The sequence below is a fragment of the Carassius auratus genome, unplaced genomic scaffold (assembly GCF_003368295.1).
Source record: "Carassius auratus strain Wakin unplaced genomic scaffold, ASM336829v1 scaf_tig00029332, whole genome shotgun sequence".
Lineage (NCBI taxonomy): Eukaryota > Metazoa > Chordata > Actinopteri > Cypriniformes > Cyprinidae > Carassius > Carassius auratus.
The window spans coordinates 1-22,419 of NW_020525759.1; the positions used below are offsets into that span (position 1 = coordinate 1).

A 22,419-nucleotide genomic window follows, 5' to 3' on the forward strand; every position below is an offset into this window, starting at 1 on the left:
AATATTGAACATATGTACAAGATGCATTTATAACAATATAAATGCAAAAACCGTAATGAGCAGGCCTAAAATCACAAACTACAAAAAAACAATATGCACAATAAAAAATTAATCGCATAAATAGCATATCAGCTTGACAAAATTAGCCATAAATAATCTTGTGTTATAAACTTTGATAAAGATACAGAGGTGTTTCTGTTAAAATTATTGATAAGAATAAGAAACTGCATGGGCTGAAATTATGCCAAGGAGAGACATTTAAACTTTTATTATCTCCCATAAACCAGAGGAAGTGTTTTGAAAAGCTATTAGAATTTATTATATTTTTTTTCTTGTTCATGCAATTTCAAAATATTCATGTTGGTCATCTGAAATCAGACTTCGAAGAATAGAATATAATTGAATTGACAAGTTTATTCCAGTAAAATGTTTCTAAATTCACTGACTCAACCTTAATCTTTAACGTTACTTTTTATTATTAATTTTCACATTATATTATATTATTTTACAGAACAAATAAATACATTTTAGACAAATAAAACGTGAAGAATTTATTGGTTATAATACAGACCAAATTATTATATCTAACAGCACAAACAGCTCACAGAATGTTATGATTCACATGATTTCAGTGGTGAAATGTGAGCAACTTTTTTATGGAGATTAGATAGATCTGATTTTCTCATCAAGTTTTCTGAAGAAGGTCTCCAAAAATGACTGATCCCACTATGACGAAGGCCTAACTGATGAATATTAATTTAGTCTTGCAGGCGTTGCGTGGTAACTTTCCCGGAGTGTCCGCTTACTAAACTTAATTAATATTCATAATCCATGCCTTCTCTGTAGTAAGATTCGTTGATTGGACAGGTGTTCGAGGCTTATTTACAAACGTCAGTAATTCAGCCAATCAATAAAGCTTACTGGGCTACGTCACGAGGCGTCATTAATATTCATGAGCACATCCTTCGCCGCAGTAGGTTTGGCCGGTTCTGCGGAGTCCTCAGCAGCAGGAGGAGTGAGAGGAGCTTGATTCAGCTGTTTGAGGTTGAAGATGGCGGCGTGTGGACGTGTTCAGCTGCTGCTGCTACTTCTGCTGCTCTCGTCTCTCTGCCTTCTCACCGTGCAGGCTCTTAAACCTCTTCCAGGTTTCGGGAATGTCCATCTTCCGGCTGCCGCTATGCACCAGCAGTTCAGAGCGGCGCAACCGATTCCCGGGAATAACGGCGCCGCCGCCGCCGCGTCCTCCGGTTCTAGAAGATCCACCGGCTGGAAGCTAGCAGAAGAGCAGGCCTGCCGGGACGACGTGAACCGGCTGTGTCCGAAAAAACCCTGGACAAATAACCTGTCCGTACTGGAGTGCCTGCAGGACAAGAAGGAGGTGAGCAGCACCCTAATGATGATGCTGATGCTGACGATTGTGCATATTATATGTATAATAATTATTAACAAATACATAAAAATTATAATATAATTTTATGTATAATTTAGGTATTTTATTTATAATTGTATATATTTTATCTAAAAAATAAATCTATTAATTGATTTTATTATAATTATATTTATATAATGAATATTTATCATTTGTAGTTATTCATAACATATTTAAATCTATATATAATTACAATTTTAAATATATATATTTAAAATATTAATATAATTTATCATTATTATTACTATATAATTGTATTCTTGATAATATAATTTTAATTTTATTATGATGATGATTATTATTATTTTATTTATTTAGTATTTATTATAATTTTATATAATGCATCTGATATAAATGTATTTTCTAATTATATAATTATATTATTATTATATATTATTTTTATTTACATAAAATATATTTTATTTTATATATTGTCATAATTTATCATTTTAAACAATCTTTTAAATATTAATATAATTTATTGTTATGATTATGATTACTATATAATTGTATTCTTGATAACAATATGTGGTTTTATTATGATGATTATTATTATTATAAACTTTATTTTATTTATAATTTTATATAATGCATTCATTATTATTATTATTTTAGTTTTGTTATGATATTTATATTTCTATAATTAATATTTATAATGTGAAGTAATGTATAATATAGACAATATTTTATATTAATATATAAATAATATATTTATAATTTTAAATAATTTATTTTTTATATTAATGGTATTACTTATTATTACTTAATAATTGTATTATTTACCATAATATAATTTTTTAAATTTATGATTATTTTTATTATTTTAAATGTGAACACGGGTTGAATACTTTTATCTCTTACTATTTGGCTTTTTGAATTTCACATTGATATATGAAGTAGAGAAGATATGAGCTTTCCATATCGAAACTCCTATTGAAACATTTCTTTTATTATCTATGTATCCATTTATCTATTTGTTTATAGCCTTGTCTGTCTGCCCTGTGAAGACCAAGAAGGTCCATCATACCCAATGAAAGCTAAATGTTAGTGTTTTTTTTTCTCTATAGCAGGTTCTCAGTTCTGCTGCCAGGTTGTTTTCATTCATTCATATATATATATATATATATATATATATATATATCACGTGACTAATTACTGTGGAGCTGCAGGAAAATGACATGCTGACAATGATGATTGGCTCTTTCAAGCCCATCACTGGTGACTACAGTGACTCTTTAATTGCAGGTGCATACGTTTACATTTTTCTTCGGCTTTTTATACAGCTGCACAAGCACAGACCTTTAATGTGGATTAGACTCATTTAAGAACAAGTGTTAAATCTACTAACTCTACTGTAGATTTGTCTTTTGTAGTTTTCCATGCCGTGCTGTTTTGACACAGTCACCTAGTTGTGTGGATGAGGAAATGATTGTAGGAGGAACTTTAGTTCAGACACAGCGATGTTCTGTCCTGTGATAAGTCTATTGTTGGAACGAAGTTTAATCTTCATGATCAAACTCTTACAAATAATCCAATAAAACTTCCAAAATCCATCTAATATGTTCAAAAATCGAACTAATAATCTAACAAAAGGAGAAAAACTTTCCAAGTGCTCAGGACAGTCAAGCACCAACAATGACATTATTAATTATTATTATTTAATGCTTTATTAGGTCTTTTCATTAAATTCATTTCTTTTATAAATAAATTAAAAAAAATCAGTAATTTTTCACTTTTATTTCTTCTCCTTTCCTTTCTTTTCTTTTATTTATTTTTTAATTTTTTGTTTTTTTGGTAATATAAATACTAAAGTCTCATTATCATATAATCTCATATATTATCTCATAAAGTCTCAATAAAGCTTTGTGTGTGTGTATTCCAAGGTTTCTATAGCCATGAAATAGTTTTGTGCCAGTAAACACATTTTCAACTGAAAAACTGTCCCTAGATAAACAATGTTTTATGACCTTGTCACTGACGTGTCTTGATGCAACATATTTGAATGTATGCAAATTAATTTGAATCGAGAGCTACTTTATCAGAGAGTAATTTGTTTACTAGTTACACAGACTTTACACGAGCTATCATCTGGCTGCCTCATCCTGTAATATAGTGTACAAGTCAAACTAACTACTTCAAAGGGTTAGTTCACAGAAAAATGAAAATTCTGTCGTTAATTACTCACCCTCATGTCGTTACAAACCCAGTAAGACCTTTATACATCTTCGGAAAACACAAATTAAGATGATTTTGATGAAATCTGAGAGCTTTCTGACCCTGCATAGAGAGCAATGTGACATCAGAGGTTCAACCGTCATTTTATGAAGCTATAAGAATACTTTTTGTGCACAAAGAAAAGAAAACTTTTTTTTAGTCAGTCCCTGGTTATTAAAATGCAGCATAAGCTTCATCCTCATTTGAAAGTCCGTCTTTATCTCTGCAGTAGATCTTAGATGTGTATGCACATTAAACATGATCCATATTTCTTAAGTGTTTGTTTTGTGCTGTTTAAGCTGCTCCTCCCCCACTGCTTGGCTCTGATGATGCTCCACTTTTCATTCTGGCAATCACAAGGGCCAAGGTTCATTTGCAGCTAGACACAAATTCTTTTAGGCTGAAGAATATCTTAGAGCAGCAGTTTTCTCTACTGGACTTTCACAACCCCTCTTAAGCTTCTGCTTAAATGTCTCTCAAATCGGAGTCTCACCCACAGAATAGGCAAATTCCAGCCTCTCATTAGTCACTGCTTTAAAAACCAATATTTATGGCCACTATGCCTCTCTTCTGTAATTCTCTCTCTCTTCGGTAATCTCTCTATCTTCGGTAATTCCTCTCTATCTTCGGTAATTCTCTCTCTCTTCGGTAATTCTCTCTCTTTCGGTAATTCTCTCTCCTTCGGTAATTCTCCTTTTCTTCGGTAATTCTCTCCTCTCTTCGGTAATTCTCTCTCTTCTGTAATTCCTCTCTCTCTTCGGTAATTCTCTCTTTCTTCTGTAATTCCTTCTCTCTTCGGTAATTATCTCTTTCTTCGGTAATTCTCTCTTTGGTAATCCCTCTCTTTCTCGGTCTCTCTCTCCTTCGGTAATTTCTTTCTTTGGTCTTCTATTTGGTCTCTTCTATCTTCGGTAATTCTCTCTCTTGGTAATTCTCTCTTTCTTCGGTCTCTCTCTCTTCGGTAATTCTCTCTCTTCGGTAATTCTCTCCTTCTTCGGTCTCTCTATCTTCGGTAATTCTCTCTTCTGTAATTCTCTCTTCTTCGGTCTCTCTATCTTCGGTAATTCTCTCTCTCTTCGGTAATTCTCTCTTCGGTAATTCTCTCCTTCTTCGGTCTCTCTATCTTCGGTAATTCTCTCTTCGGTAATTCTCTCTTTCTTCGGTCTCTATCTTCGGTAATTCTCTCTCTCTTCGTAATTCTCTCTCTCTTCGTAATTCTCTCTTTCTTCGGTCTCTCTCTCTTCGGTAATTCTCTCTTCGGTAATTCTCTCCTTCTTCGGTCTCTCTCTCTTCGGTAATTCTCTCTCTCTTCGGTAATTCTCTCTTTCTCTCAGTCTCTCTCTCTTCGGTTCTCTCTCTCTTCGGTAATTCTCTCTTCGGTAATTCTCTCTTTGGTAATTCTCTCTCTCTTCGGTAATTCTCTCTCTCTTCGGTAATTCTCTCTCTCTTCGTAATTCTCTCTTCGATCTTCTGTAATTCTCTCTCTTCGGTAATTCTCTCCTTCTTCGGTCTCTCTATCTTCGGTAATTCTCTCTTCGGTAATTCTCTTTCTTCGGTCTCTCTATCTTCGGTAATTCTCTCTCTCTTCAGTAATTCTCTCTCTCTCTTCGGGTAATTCTCTCTCTCTTCAGTAATTCTCTCTCTCTCTTCGGTAATTCTCTCTCTCTTCAGTAATTCTCTCTCTCTCTTCGGTAATTCTCTCTCTCTTCAGTAATTCACAGACTTCCGTTCTATTATTACAGTTGAAGTGAGGTCTTGCTCTCTGGTCCATGATAACTCATTTCAACACCTGAGGGACATTTCAGATGGAGGTCTGTCTGAAACATCACTATTATGTGTGTCCCATTTAGGGAGTCAATTATGTTTCGCCATTCTTGCCTCTGAAAATTAAAATGAGGGTGGCTAAATGTCTTATTCAGATGTATTCGGTGGTAATATGCTGATATTAATTGGTCTAAAATGAGCAGTGTGCACATGGTGTGTAGCTTGCAGAGAATCTCAGAATGTGTTTGAAATCATTTCAAATGAATAGCTTTCATAAAGCAATAGATGACAATAATGAACCTGTGTGTGTGTGTGTGTGTGTGCGGGTGCGTTTGTGTTCGTTCCTGTGGTAGAGCATTGCGTTAGCAGTGCAAAAGGTTGTGGGTTTGATTCCCAGGGAACATGTTAGGTAAAAAAATATGAATGCATATTTATATATATATATATACATGCAGTGGTCAACATTTGAAGTGGATCAGAAAAGTTAATCAAAGTTGTCCTAAGACAAGAACTTTTTTCGAATTTAGGACAACTTTGATGAAAGGTTTTAATCCACTTCTAAATATTATTTTATACACACACAACATTTTAATTTTTATTTAGACTATTTATTTTTTGGAAATGCAATACATTCTGTATCATAGTAGTATATATGGAAAGCATCGCATTTATTTATTTGTTTTATAATTTGTTATCCACAAATCCGCAATAGATTTTTAAGTATAATGGTAGTATATAGAGTATTTATTTATTTATTTAGGTAAAAAATGTTAGACTGAATGCACTGTAAATTGCTTTGGATTAAAGCGTCTGCTAAATGCATAAATTTATTTACATTTTAATTTATTTATTTGGAAAACTTTTTTGGACAAGTAACTTGTAATATATATTATATGCATAGTAATCAAACAATGCAATGATATATATGCAAGATATCCACTAGAAGCATCCATGCCAACAGCGACCCTTTTCTGGCATTGGCAGCAGATAGAAGATGATAATTATGCTAGCATGAATGAAACATCAAGACAAGCTGTAAACTCATCTCTCATCCAGCACCGCATGCCAAGTTAATTTGCCCGTGAACGGTTGCTTCAGCAGACCTGACCATGGCTCTAATTACTGGGATAATTGCTTTGCGGAGGCTTGGTAACAGCTGTGGCCTTCTGAAGAGGTAAATGATGTCCATAAATCTCTTACTCAATCTCCCGGAGGTCAGACCTCTCCGGGTCTGTCTTTTCTTTTGCGGACAAGCCCTTGCAAACGCTTGAAGGCGGGAGGTAAGGTGGTCGTGGCACAGCTGCAGCACGTCTGTCTTACTTTAATTTGCATTTTTAGCAGGTTCCTCTACTGGTGGAACGCTGTGGTGGGTTTGTTGTAAACAAAGCAGCTTGCGTGACTGATATGAGACCGTCCCGTGGGGAACCGGGGCTGAGATCCTGATAATTAAACCAAAGAGCTTAGCTCTTAATCAAACATTTGTTTGATAGAACGGAATCAAATGAATGAGGCAGATATTGTATCTTTGCTTTTTTTTCAGACTAAACTTCAACAACCTTATTTTTTGTTTTTGTATGTTTTTGTTGGCTGTAAAGCTGGAAATATCATTGTGAGACTAATGAATCTGAAATGAAGTGGAATGAGTGTCCCGCTGAGAAGGAGAGCACGCTTTATGCCTTTGACAGCTCTTTAAGACACCATAGAGTGATGTTAACAGACACAATGTCTGTTGATGTTGGTAGATTGTTAGTGATTTTATTTAATGGAAAAGAAAAGAGGATGCAAATGTATGACTCCAGAAATCTGAATTCTGTTTTGTAGAAGAGAATGAGGCTGTTTTGTGACCAAACTGTGATTATTTTCATGTGAGTTAAAAATGTTTTGTCTCTGATTTCTCATTAATGCTTATGTATATAAAAGTTTGTTGTATTTCACATTATTCTCAATGGTGATTCATAATAGATTCTCATTACTGTAATACAATCAGCCTTAATTCAACAAATACAATTTTATTTTACAAATATTTTTTTATTTAATTTATTTTTTAGTTGTTATTATAATTCATAGAGGTTTTTGGGCATTATTGCAATAAAGATTTTGGAAAGTTTGATGAATTAAAATGCAAAATTCAATGCAATTTCAGTTTCTAAAATTGACTAAAAATTGAAGAAATTGTATGAATATTTGTTATTATTGCAATAAGATTTTTCTTTTTTTCTATTTCGTAAAGATTTCATAGAGAAATTTCATATGGATATTTTTTTTTTTTTTTTTTTTTTTTTTTTGCATTATTGCAAGAATATTTGAGTAGGAAACGTTGATTTATTATAATGTTAAATAATGGCGAAAAATAGGCCTTTTTTCTATAAGCAAAGTCCAATATCCTTTTTCTTTCTTTGGCATTTAGTGATTAAATCTCATTGAGAGGGTTTTTTTTTTTTTTTTTTTTTTTTTTTTTTTTTGCAGAATAGCAAAAATATTTTTCTTATTTCATTTAATTGTATTGCACAATAATATCAGTAATTCAAAATCCGATTTCTTTTTTCTTTCTGTGAAATTTGGGGATGAAATATAACTCATTATGACTCAGACCTGTTCTAACAGATTCAGTTTGTAATTGGTGAGGGTCAGCGTTGAATAATTGCTTTCATTTTGACTAATGGTGCAGAAATCCTGTAATGGCTTGAACAAAGGCCAGTCACTGACAGCTGTTGTCAGAGGAAACGCTATCAGATATCATTGGTTCGATTTTGACTGTCAGTATTAAATGTGTTGCAATCACAAAAATGAGCTTGCAGGACTGCAATCATCTGGCTGTTCTTCAGCCAGTCTTTTTTCGGTTGTCAGCATCAATCAAAGGCATGACATGTTTTTGACCTCTCAACTGATGTTTGGCCAACTTTTTTTGCTTTTTGATGTCAGTGAAAAAACGTTTCAGAATTGCCTGCCAATCTTTGTCTTTCCTGGTAAGGACAATACTGAGGTTGCTGCTATTCTCTACAGCAGCTTTGATCCATTAATTTAACAGACTCAAAACATTAAAATAGAGATCATGGGCGTTTTCTTTTAAGGGTTAGAATTGTACTGATTATTATCATACAGTGTGACTTCCAGTTGTTTGAACTAAGATGTCACCTACAAATAAACACCCTTCAGGCTGTTTCTGTCTTGTTAGCTTTGTCACATAAAAAATTTAGCACACGTGGCAATGAGGAACATCTGTTCTTGTTTACCTCTGTAGTGTAAGAACAGGTGGAAAGCATGTAACACTCATCTTCTTGTCTGAGTGTAGTGATATGATTAAGTGTATGTGCAATATCAGAATGACATACAATGTGTGTGAATATATATACAGTATAAACATACATATGCACACACAATATTAATGTAATACACAAATTAAAATAATGCAATTTATCAAGTTGCTGAACATTAATATAACACATTTGTGTTAACTAATTAACATTGAATAATTATGCATAAAAATGCAAAAATGACATAAAACAGACACGCACAGAGATACACTAATAACACATATTATAATATGTTTAAATTTATAATATATACACTATGAATAAATAGTGTTCAAAACACAATACATTACCATAATTGGGTATTTAGTCATTTTGCACACACACACACACATACACACATAACTACTAGTATAGAAAACAATCACCTGGATAAAACAAAAACTATGTCCGTCTTCATTTCAGGCTGCAAAGCAACAAAATGTGATTATTTTAAAGGGGAATGATTACTTTCTATACCCACTATAGGTATACACAAACAATTTAATCATAGCAATGATGCCAGTTTTATTATTATTATTGAATAAATTCATTACACAATAAATGACCATAATCACATATTCAGTTGTTTGCATAAACAGGGGTCTGGTTTTATTTTTGCCTTATTTAAAAATTTTTCAAATAAGCATAAATATTTCATATACACATAAATACCATAAAATAAATTATAAATATTATATTTGTGTGTTTGCATGTTCATGTGTGCATATATGTATGTGACTCTACTAAGTAAAAAAAATATATATATATGTTTTTACATAAGAATTACAGACAACACCTATTAAGCCTTGGTTTGTATATTTGTATGTCTTTTTTTCTTGTGGAGAATGGGGGACCTGCTGTTTCTCACTCAGAATACTGATAAGCTCCCTGTAGAATCACTCTGTGTTATCTCCACATTCACTCTCACACACAAGGACGCATGTTTTATTCCCTGAAACTGCATCTCATTGAACAGAAACCAGAGGCGAACAGGCACTGGGTCGTCCTCTCTCTGCTTTTCACATCTTTCAGAGTCGTGCTGTGATTATTGCACTTGGCAGATCGTTAAGTGGTTGTGCTTCAGCAGATACTGTTAAATAAACGCATTACCACCATGCTTCTCCTGTGAGTCTGCACACAGTCTCTTTAGATCTGCACAAATACAGTTACAGACAGAAGTGTTATCTTAGTATTATTACATAATTATATATTATTTTTACTATTGTTTTTTATTAATATTTTGAATTAGCTTTTTATTTTTATGTTCACAGGTTTTTTATGTTGTTTTATTATATAATTGTTTTATATTTAGATTTTAAATGTTAAAATTTTAAATGATGTTTAAATTAATAAAAAAAAAATGACATTAAATTTGACATTAATTTTTTTTTTTCCAGTTCAATAATTTTAGTGCTTGCATTTAAATGAGTTTTAGTTTTAGTTACCAAAGCAAGATTTGTCATTTTTTGTTAAGTTTAGTTTTTCATCTGATATTTCAAATTTGGATTATTTCAGCTTTATTTAAATTAACAAATGTTTTTAGCAGTTTTAGTTTTGGTTAATGATGTTGAACTCTTGATTTACAGAGAGATGGAAGTTACTGTTAAAATACAGTATTAGTAGTACAGCCACAAAATCAAAACAATATGATTTTTTTTTTCTCTGAAATCACTTTATAACCTAAATTATATCAAATTTTAAAACTTGACAAAAGGATGGCATGAACAAAACAATTAAATGTATGTTTAAATGATGAGAATGGCATTAGAGCTCAACATTTTTAAATGCTTTTACAAAATTATAAGATTACTTCTTTTGAATTCTGTTGTGAGGGAAGAGTGAAAATTAATTTTTGGTTATCAACAGACCCGGTGCTGTCGGTGTCACACAGAGGAGAGGTTTCTGTCCCGCACAACTGCTTTATTTGACCAGAACATGCAAACAGAAGTTAATACACAGTCTTAGAAACTTTGTCAGAAATAAAGATATGAATATTTTAGTTGAGGTGATCAGTTTCAGTCAGAGCAAGAACATGTTTGTTTATCTTGTGTATGGTATTAATTGTGTACTTCAATGCTTTGCTCCTGAGATTTAAAAAATTGATCATTATATATCAAAACGGTCATTAATCCATATGGAACAGAACCCAAACAGTAGACATAAATGTTTCTAAAGAGCTTTTTTTGTGCTTGTAACTGAATGTATAATTAGCATCAAGCCTCTCAGACATCTTTTCTCAAACCATGGCTCAGAAGTTTGCTTCATTATTTCATGTTGCTTCATAAAAGCCTATAAAATAGTTTTCAGCTTAGTTTTTGTTTGTGATTTAAGGCAAGAATAGACTTGAAATGATCTGTTGTGGTGTTCATTTTTAAGAAAAGAAGAAATGCACTGGTACATTTGAAGACATTTCCAAAGATAAGTGTTAAAGTTTTAAAGAAACACATTTTAATTAATTTTATTCAGCATTGATGCATTCAATTGATCAGAGACAGTTAAGATGTATAATGTTTCTGAATATTTTTATTTAAAATAAATGCATTACCTTTGAATTAAAAAAAAACATTTAAAAAAATTACAAAAATATTAAATAGAGCAACACTGATGATAATAATACATGTCTATTGAGCAGCAAATTAGCATATTATACTGATTTCTGAAGGATCATGTGACACTGAAGACTGGAGTAATGATGCTGAAAATACAGCTGCACATCATGGGAATAAATTACATTATAATAGAAAACTGTTTTAATAATATTTCACAATATGATTTTATTTTATTTATTTTGTACTGTATTTTTGATCAAATAAATGTAGTTATTTTAAAAACAGTAAGAGAGTTATTTTAAAAACATTACAAAATCTAACCAACTGCAAACTTTTAAGTGTAGATTAAATTAAACACTGTTTTATAAGAAGGAAGTTTGGGAAAAACTTTGTTTTTGTTGTAAAAAAAAAAAAAAAAAAAACTCTTCCTTTTTAATGACTTGTCAGAGTGTCTTTATTTCGTAGTTCTGCAGAAAACGTAGTTCATACTTAAGCTCTGTTTGGCTTTCTGAAGCCTCTTTCATCAGAGCAGAGTCTCACCAGGGACTGGGATTGTGATAAAAACTCCAATTGCACAGAAAAACCTACGTTTGATCCAGACGAGTTAATAAAGAACTGGAGTGTTGGACTTTGGTTATTATTTTTCTTTTGAAAGTAAGTACTTTTGTAAGTAAAAGTAGATGTGTCTTTTCATTGATAAGAAGTAAGATGGATAGCCATGCAAAGCTAAGCTCTTAAAAAGTATATTTGCATTCATAGCCGAAGAGATTGTGCTGTCAACCTATGATTTTTTTTAAATTGTTCAATCCATATGTGCATTATGGGAAAAAAGGTCTAGTGATCTATAATATTTCCTTCCAAAGACTGACTCACAAGGTTTAGAAGATAAGTGATGTTCCTCGCGTAGACCATTGACATCTCAACTGTGTGATCCAAAACACAGGCCTTGCTACTTTTATTTCTTAATTAATCACAGTATATATGAAACAAATGAACTGAAAAAGAAAAAGTCACCGAAGATTGATATCACTAATAAAAACTGCATTGTTTTTACTGTTGGTTCAAGAAGCAAATCCCAGCGGACTGCTGTGAACTCTTAGGAGCTATGATACAAAGTCTGATGCGATATTACTTTTTTATTGAACCAAACCGTCTGAGTTCAACCTTTATCACAATAATACGGGAAAGCAAGCAATGTGTAATCTCACAGAATCAATAGATGATCCGTGTACGCCCCGGCCGGCCGGGAATCACAGAGCTCTGACGTACGGATAGAAATATCCTGTTCTGGCTGACGACGAGGAACCGGATGATTGATCTGGGTGTGGTTCCTGAGCTCAAATATCGGCCTGTTCCTATTTAGGGCCTGTGCTGTGTTAACATGCTTCTGCTGTGATATCATCTTCTGATCCTGACCATCAATCTGTTTAGTGGTTTTATGTGGGGTATAGTTTTATCAGCTGAATATTTACCACACACGCCTCTTTATTTTTAAGGCATGAACGTCATGAAAAACCATGAAAACAAAGAGGGAAATCATTTAAGAAATGTATTGTATTGTAAAATACTGCAATGTTGTGTGTGTGTGTGTTTACTTTGGTGTATATATATATAAAACCAAAGTTGTGTTTGTTTGTTTGTTTAATCTGTTTTTATGTTTGGCTTTTATGATTTTTTTTTAACTCTATTTCATAAATTTGGGATTAAAAAAAATGTATCAGTAGGCCTATCAGTTGATATCGGACAGTCTATTGAATTGTAATTCTCCTAGTTTTTAACATTTATTTTTATGGTATTTGTAAAGAAAGTTGTTTAAAAAAAAAAAACAAGTTATTTCCTATATTTTGGGATTTTACTGAACGTATCAATATTGGTTGATATTGGAAAGAGCAATTGATTGTGCAATTTCCCCTATTTTATGTTTTTATTTTGTTTTATTGTATTATGATTATTATTATTTTATTCTATTTGATTGATTTGGTATTTTTTAAAACATGCCTGCATTGGTTGATATTGGACAATTTAATTATTTTATTTTATAATAATATTTTATTATTCATTTTATTATTATATTGATATTTTTATTGTTGTTTTTACCTCGATTTACTGCCAGTAATAAAGCTTAATTGGCATGATTAACAATTACAATTCACTGAGCGTAAACTTGGTAGGATTGGTAGTCATGCAGAATTAATAAGAAGGAAATGAAGAGAAAATTGAAAGACTATAAATTCCCTCTCTCTTTCTTTCACAGGACACAGAGATTGCTCCAGACTGCAACCATGTAAGTACTCAAAAAGGCCTGTCTTTAATTGTTTCATCATAAATGTGATTCTTCATCTTCACAGCACCACACATCTTTTTAAGTTGATGTTCTCTGTTTACAAGACAATCTGTGCATGATTCTTTGTAGGTTTGGGAGAGAATGCATCGGTAGGATTTAACTTCTGCAACTAATTAGGAAAGAATTATGGTCCGATCACCATCTAATGATGGTTGCAGCCCGTAATTAATTTGGTGGGGTCCCAAGAGAGGTCTCTGTTTCTGATCTCCTTCTCTAACACTTGTGGATTTGGTGTTCTCATTAAGACAGCAGCGTGAGACCAGGTCCACCAATCAGAAACAAAGAAAATATAGGTGTATGATTCAGGCCTGAGTAGTGTTGTCACGGTACCAAAATTTCAGTATTCGGTACCGATACCAGTGAAAATCCACGGTTCTTGGTACCAATTTCGGTACCAAAGCAAAACACAAAAATATTCAAAAAAAAAGTGTAAAGTGTTTTTATCACTAAAAATAAAAACAATACCATTCTTTATACTTATTTACAATTATGTTTAAAGTTTTAGCGCGCTTCAGTCTATGTAGTAAACAAACCATTCATGCATTCAGACAGAGACGCGCAGAACATGCAGGATTCATATTTCAACCAACTTTTGCGGCTTAACATTTAAAGATAATGGTCCATACGGAAATTTGATTTGATTAATTTATGCTAACTTTGAAACATTCCGTGACTGTCCATATTAACATGTAAGTTTCGTTATCATGACTGGATTTTGAGATTCCGTCTGCGTTTTCTGCTTCGTGGAAATCATAGCGCTGTGTGCGTCAAGAACCGGGTTTTTTTAGTACCGACTTGGTACCGAAGTACCGGGTCTTTTGACAACACTAGGACTGAGTCACCCATCTCATTACGCAAGGCTCACAGCTGAAGAATAATTATGGTAAAGCATTGATTCTTGCATTACTTACATTTATCAGCACTTTTAGTCAGTGTCATTGTTAATGTGCAATTATATTACAGAGGTTTTGAGCTGTGGAGCCATACAGTAACTACAAGGCCATTTATTTCAGCTGACATCTTTTTGTTTTGAAGAGAAGGTTTAATTTTTCTCTCTGAAGTAAAAATAATTATTTTTTCTATTAGAGGCTCTTTCGAAAGCACTGACTTGAAAGAATAGTTCACTTGAAAATTAAGATTGTCATTATTTACTCTCACACTTATGTCATTCCAAACCTGTACAACTTTTTTCACGAAATGGAGAAATTGTTTGTATGGAGTCCTTACCCTTCGTGTTATCAGTCTTTTCGTTTTCCGAGGTTCAGCCTAACCTCTCGTCTTCCGCGTTCCCTTTCCTGTTCCCTCCTTTGTTTATTTGTTTGTTTATTTTGGACTGTCTGTTTGGCTTTGACCTTGGCTTGTTCGACCACGATTTGGATTACCCTGGTACTATAAACATCTGCAATTGGATCTACTCTCTCCTGTGTCTCGCTGATACAGCCTTCAAGCTTCAAAAAGTCATGCATATGACAAGTGTGCTCTGTTTCAAGTCTTCTGAAGTCATACAGTAGCTTTGTGTGAAAAATAGATTGAAATGTACGTCTTTATGTGCTGATAATCATTCCTTACTGCAAATTGAAACAAGTCTGATTCATAAATGAACCATTCATGAATCAAAAGAGTCATTGAAAAGATCACACTTGAATGAATTAAAAAACATCAAAGTCACAATCATATTTCTAATAACGTTGCATTTCTTTTTTCCAGCTGCTGTGGAACTACAAGTTGAATTTGACCACAGATCCGAAATTTGAGTCGGTGGCGCTGGAAGTGTGTACGAGCACCATGTTAGAGGTCAGTTTCTGCTGGTCCTTTGCTCTTCAATTCCCCAACAGTTTAATCATGTGTGTGTGAGTGTGTTGTGATTTCATTTAGGCCGGCACAATATTTTAAAATACAGTTGAAATTGAGGTATGACTTAGTGCTGTAATTGATTAAATATAAGTGCTACAGAATTCAGAGTGATTTTAGTTCATTATTTTATATATATTTTATATATATAAATCTGAGAAAATCACCTTTGAAGTTGTCCAAATGAATTCTTAGCAATGCATATTACTGATCAAAAATTAAGTTTTGATATATTTACGGTAGGAACTGTTCATGGAACATTATGATTTTTGGCATAAAAGAAAAATCAATAATTTTGACCCATACAATGATTTTTGGGGCTATTGCTTAAAATATACCCCAGGGACTTAAGACTGGTTTAGTGTTCCAGGGTCACATATATATTGGTGGAAATTCCTTTATTGTTTCCTGCCTTTTCCCTCCAGTATCCTGCAGCCCTAATTTCAATGCAGATGAGCCGATGTCTACATCTGTAATGCAGTGTGATCTTATGTTTGACTGCACTCTGAGCTGCCATAATGTAATTCAAATAAATCTCAATAGACAAAAGTTTCCCACTGACCTCTTCACGAGTGTGTGTGTGTTTGATTTGATGCATATTTGTGGTTGAATACACAATTTAATTACCATTAGTGAAATTGACTTGATATTAAATAAGGAATGTAAATTCTTCAGCTTCATGTATGTAGCATTGATCCTTGACTGCTCCATCTCACGGTTAATGAAAGAGTCTTAATCTGTTTCTCAGCTGAAGGAGTGTGCAGATGAGGAGCGGGGGAAAGGCTATCTGATGTCCTGCCTGGTGGACCACCACGTCAACATCACAGAACGCCAGTGCCATCAGTACATCACCAAGATGACCAGCATCATCTTCAGCGACTATCGGCTCATATGCGGCTTTATGGACAAATGCAGAGAAGACATCAACACCTTGGAGTGTGGAAGCATCGCTGTCGGAGAAAAAGTATGCTTGTGTTCCAATAATAGCTGTGAATGCTTTGAATCCTTGCCCACTTAAAACCGCAAAGCTCTAGAATATCCCTTTGGGAAGCCACAGGATGTCGGCTTGGTACCACACGGCTGTGATGTAGTGACTCTGCCGTTCCCGAAATGTCCACATTCCTCCGGGCGTGCTGGAACATGGGCACCCGTTCACCACACTTGCCTTGTTCCCCCGGGTGCACACTGCTGAAATAAAAAAAGTTAACTTTAGACTTGTCTGATTGTTGACTTAAAATAGCCTAAATAAGCTCAGACCGCCAAACATATAGGATGTGAAGATTATATTTAGCTGCTTAGTGGGTTTACAAACTTTAAGATGTTTTTAGACCATGGGTTATGCTTTAATTATCTTCTATTATATGATTAACTGACAGCTCCTGTTCTGTAGTGCCTTTAAATATCACTAGATGTTTTGTCATTAAGTTGCATGCTTTAAATTCTGACACTACATTACTGCGAGTGGGCTCTTGAATATCATCATCAACACTATTTTATGTGTTATTTGTTTACAGTCGCCTTGGATGGTGTTCCTGGACCTCAGGACGTGTTAGTGGTTAAAGGCAGGGCCTTCACTTTAATTCACGGGCCGATTATCTAAAATTGGTTATAATTTTCTTTTTTAATTAACAACAAAAAAAAAAATGTTATAAAAACATTATTTAGCAGACTTTTGTTCAAAATATATATTTTAAAACATTTATTTTAAAGTTTTTCTTTTTTTACTTTTATTTATTTATTTTATTTTGCTTTGATATATTTTATAATTTATCTTTATTTATTTATTTATTCGTTTTTCTCACTCTCCTAAGTGTTGTTATATTTTTATTAACTGAAACTATTATTTTGAAATAAAGCTGAAATAAAAAAATAAACAAAAAATCTGATTAAAAACATAAAAATAAATATTTGAAATGTTGCCTTGGGAACTAGATAGAATAATGTTATGTTGAAGTACTAAAATTACTAAAACTTAAATAAATATAAATCAAATCTATATTGAATAAAAATAACAAAAGCATATAACACATTACTAAACTTATAATAATTAAAACTGAAAACCGTAAAAATAAAAATATAAAACATATTATTAATGATATAATTGTATCAAAATATATCAAATACAATTCTAAATAATAATAATAAATTACTATAATACTAAAACAGTGTATAAATAATACTAAAATAAAACTCCTTTGTCCCTGCTCTTTCAGTCTTTCCTATATAAATAGCCAAAATGCTCTTAAAAAAAAAGTAAAAAAAAAAAAAAACACTTTTACTTCACATTCTTCTTTTGTCTTGTATTCAAAAGCATCATTTTTAATCTATTTGATTTTCAAATTTTATGTCAAACATCTTACTAGTTTACTTTTTTACTTTGTGATTCGTTTTCCTTCCTTCCTTTCATCCCTTCAGTTTAATGGTCTATATCTGTTGTCCCAAAATAAACCCTATGCCAAGCTGTTTCTGAGTCCAAAGGGCAAATATAATGTCATTTGTTTTTCCTTCTGGTTAGGACCTGCATTCCCAGGGCGAGGTGATTGCGTGTCTGGAGAGGGCGCTGGTCCGGGAGGCAGAGCAGAAGGATAAGGCTCGTCAAATCAAGGACGAGTGCAAAAAGGCCATCATGAGAGTGGCAGAACTATCAGCGGACGACTTCCACCTCGACCGCTACCTCTACTTCTCCTGCCGAGACGACCGGGAGCGCTTTTGTGAGCATGTATGTGTCAGCTTCTCTAATAGTGTCCTCTCATCCATCACGATAACTGCAGCCTAATCTGCACACTGTCACTACTCTCTACAAGTGTGTACTTTGCTGGAAGGCTGTCATGATTGACAGCTGCCTGTCATGTGCTGTGAGTCAGATTGACAGGGCCGAAGTGTTGATGTGCCAACATGAAGTGCTGAATATCTCCGATTGACCTGAATTGGCTTTTGACATTTTTTTAATCTATTTCTTTTTGGTTGCAGACCCAGGTGGGAGAGGGCAGAGTGTACAAATGCTTGTTCAACCATAAATTTGAGGAAGCAATGTCGGAAAAGGTGCGTTTACATCTATGCTCACCGATACATTGAATTGAATACCACAGATTCTGGGAAACAAACTGAAATGCATTGTAAATGTTTCTTGCGTCTCAACCAAATCCGTGCAACAGTATGTGCATTAAAAAAAGTCAGTGTGGGAGGAAAGTGTCTGATCCAACGTCATTCTCTAGAAGAAGCCGCAGGAATGTTGGTGGTCAGTTTAGTGTATGTGTTTGTCTGTGTGCTTAACAAGCATCTCTGTCCACAGTGCAGAAACGCCCTGACCACTCGGCAAAAGCTCATTGCTCAAGATTATAAAGTCAGTTACTCCCTGGCGAAGGCCTGTAAGGCCGACCTACGCAAGTACCGTTGTAACCCGGACGCCAGCATGCCTCGCGCCAGAGAGGCCAGACTCTCCTTCCTCCTCCTCTGCCTGGAGTCTGCTGTTCACAGAGGTCTGTTCATATCCTTCAGTATCATACTACTGTTCTACTCTGACACTGGCCAATATTAGCTCTTTATTCAGTATTCTTTAATATTAGATATTTCACTGTGCATGTTCATTTTGAATTCTAAACTGATTAATAATTGGATACAATTATCATTACATTGGATACATATATTATCATACAATTATTATACATTTTGACATTTAGATTAGTATTATATGTATATATGCATTTTTTTTATTCTACTTAGATTTGTACTTATTATTACTATTATTGTACATTTTATTGTCTCATTAATATTATTATTATTATTATTATAAATTTTTACATTAGAATAGTAAAAATCAGTTTATCCGCTAATATTTAAGATGTTAATTTTAGTTTTTCAGTATTGTTTCATATTTGATATTTAATTGTGCATTTAATGATTATTATATTTTTACTTTGATTATTATTTATTAAAATGTACTTTATTGTCATATTATTATAATTCATATTTATATTTAGAATAGTACAGTATCAGTTATGGGACAATATGAAGAGAGATATTTTTTTTATTTTCTCAGTGTTGTTTAGTATTGGGTATTTAATTGTGCATTTTGTACTTTTAATTATAACTCATTATTATTATTATTATATTATTATTATTATTATTATTATTATTATTATTATTATTATTATTATTGTCATATGATTACTGTTCAAATTTTTATATTTAAACTATTACCATATTGGTTATAGACAAATACAATTATTATTATTATTATGGTTTTTTTTTATATTGGGGTTTTAATTGTGTAAGTTATTTTTCTTATTACTCATTATCATTCATTATTAGTATTATTACCATATGATTATTATTCATATTTACATTTATACTAGTACCATATTAGTAGAAGTACTCAATTCTGCTGTAGTAATAAAAAATATATTTTAATTGTTATTCTACTTTTAGTTTTTTATTAGACAAAATGGTATGAAATTTTAATAACAAAAATGTATAAATAAAAATGCACATAAGCCAGAATATGAAACCTTAATTATTATAAATTCTAAATGTAAAGTAATTAAATATTTTGTGAATATTATACAAATAGTTTTTTTTTGAAGCACATAAATGCAGTATAGTGTATATTCTGTGCAGTAAATAACATGCTCTCATTCATGCATGTTCCCCTGTTCAGGGCTGTTTGTTGATTTGTTGCAACCTAATAAGTTTGTTCATTGTTACGTTCCTTCCCGTGGGTTTCTCTGCTGTCTTCAGGCCGCACGGTGACCGGAGACTGTCAGGGGGAGATGCTGGACTACAGACGCATGCTAATGGAGGATTTCTCTCTGAGTCCTGAGATCGTGTTGCATTGTCGAGGAGAGATCGAGGCACACTGCTCAGGACTGCACCGCAAGGGACGCACCCTGCACTTGCCTCATGAGAGTCACCCGCGGGGACAAGGGCACGGTGGACAACCTCTGTCAGACAAGCAGTAAGAACCCTTGGGAAGTTTGTTGCATATTTAATTATAGTTTGTACTTTAAAAAAATAAGTTTTAACAGTTCAAATACAGTAAAAACAGTAATATTGTGAAATATTATTGCAATTTAAAATAACTGATTTCAACTTTCAATATGTTTTAAAATGTAATTTATTCTTGTAATGCATCATTACTCCTACTTTGTTGTAATATGCTGATGCTTTGATGCTCAAGATAAATTTATAATTATTCCTAAATGTTGAATAATTGTTCTAAATGTTACTAAACTGTAATATGTGTCCATGCGGAATACAAATATGACATCATTTTATATTGTGGCATAATAACATTTTGAGCTGTGACTTATCTCCTGATGAAATGATGAATGATTTGTCTCTGGTGTAGCTCCAGACTCTTATCCAGTCAGCAGACCCCGGCGCTGATTACCGGGATTGATCGCAGCTTTGAATGAAGCCTGTGAGTCTGTGATCCAGACGGCCTGCAACACATCCGCAGCGGGAGACCCTATGTGAGTCATGTCAATTATAGCGTAAACACTTGCATGAAAGCTTCAGTTCATCGATGTTTAAGACTCCAGGGAAACTACTGAGCAGCAGATAACTGTAGTCTGTCACAGGATTTATCTGGGCTGGTCGAGAGACCATTCCTGCAGAGATTATTCCTCTTGACCTAATGCTTTGTTTAAAGCAGCGATACTGTCTTTTCTCTCACAGGCCACCATAATAAAACTGCAGTGGATTTATAGAAGAGAGTCAAATCCAATTAAGTGTTCACTCTTTTCTAAGAGAAAGAATGATGAACAGGCATTCAAGCTGAAGAATACAAACTAATATATATATATATATATATATTAATATATATATATTTTTTTTTTTTTTATTATTATATTTATTTATTTATTTATTTTTTTTTTCATTTATTTGGTTTTATGAAATTATGCTTTTTCTGAATTATTTAAATTTAATTTATTTTTTTTTAATTCATTTTTATTATAATTGTAAAAAAAAATGTCCTTCATTGGAAAAAGCATTTATTTATTTATTTGTTTGTTTGTTTGCTTTTTATTATTATTATTGTATTCTGTTAAATAATAATAATATACAATTAAATTAATACTATAAATAATAATAATCCATCTTTTTCATAAATGTGGGATTTTTTTTAAATTAGCTGTCAATGGCAGATTGTACATGCAAATTTCCCCTGATTTTTTTTTTCACTTTTTAACTCTTAATTACGGTGCATTTTTAAAAAACTAATAATTTAATAATACTGTTAAATGTAGTCTTTAGCAGATCTAAAAAAAACTAATATCTATTTTTCATAATTTTCCTTATAATGTTGTAATGCCCAAATTCACTTTTAGCTATTTTAGTTTTTGGTGTTTTGTTTATTTCAACAAAATAGTACTGAATTTTTGCCCAAATCTTTAAAATAATAATTGGCTTAACATATTGATTATAATTTTATTATATATATATATATATTTAAATTAAATTAGATATCACCCTTTGCTGATTGACGCCGTTAAATAATGCAAAATAGAAAAGTGGATGAATTAATTATTGAAATATAAATGCATAAATGTAATGTCATTAAAACACAAATTTGCTGTTGATTTTTGAAAAGATCATTTGGTTGATTAAATATCCCAAACATGTATTTGTGTGTGTTTGTAGGATTCTGTCTTGTCTAATGGAGCATCTTTACACAGAGAAGATGGTTCAGGACTGTGAACACAGTCTTCTGGAGCTGCAGTACTTCATTTCAAGAGACTGGAAGTAATCAACCTAACCTTTCCTTTATCTTTTCCTGACCTCACCTGATGACTCAGACAAAATAAGACCCTTGAAACCCCCTCTTATGCTTTCAAGTTGGTGTTTTGGAGTGTGGTTGTGTAGTAATGACGTTTGAATCCATTCAGTCAGTCGGAGGTCGTCGTTGTACATGTTTAATAGCTCAGCACTCATCTGCAGTTAGATCTGCGAACGTGATGCGACCTTCACTGTGTG

General features: G+C 32.8%; 1 protein-coding gene across 1 annotated transcript; it reads left to right on the forward strand.

The window, feature by feature from the left end:
- The first annotated feature begins 1,025 nt into the window (after positions 1-1,025).
- On the forward strand, positions 1,026-22,192 carry glg1b (golgi glycoprotein 1b). The gene is made up of 9 exons (XM_026252046.1): positions 1,026-1,378; positions 13,504-13,533; positions 15,301-15,387; positions 16,193-16,408; positions 17,960-18,163; positions 18,415-18,486; positions 18,737-18,923; positions 20,182-20,398; positions 22,087-22,192. The coding sequence occupies exons 1-9, from the start codon at positions 1,052-1,054 to the stop codon at positions 22,190-22,192; spliced, it is 1,446 nt and encodes a 481-aa protein (XP_026107831.1). The 5' UTR covers positions 1,026-1,051.
- The last annotated feature ends 227 nt before the right edge of the window (positions 22,193-22,419 follow it).

What these genes read in the sequence shown, in the direction of transcription:
- glg1b (XM_026252046.1), top strand. Translation starts at nt 1,052, where the DNA reads ATGGCGGCGTGTGGACGTGTTCAGCTGCTGCTGCTACTTCTGCTGCTC. An exon ending in GCATCGCTGTCGGAGAAAAA is followed by an intron (nt 16,409 to 17,959) that starts GTATGCTTGTGT and finishes CCTTCTGGTTAG; the next exon opens with GACCTGCATTCCCAGGGCGA. An exon ending in GGGAGCGCTTTTGTGAGCAT is followed by an intron (nt 18,164 to 18,414) that starts GTATGTGTCAGC and finishes TTTTGGTTGCAG; the next exon opens with ACCCAGGTGGGAGAGGGCAG.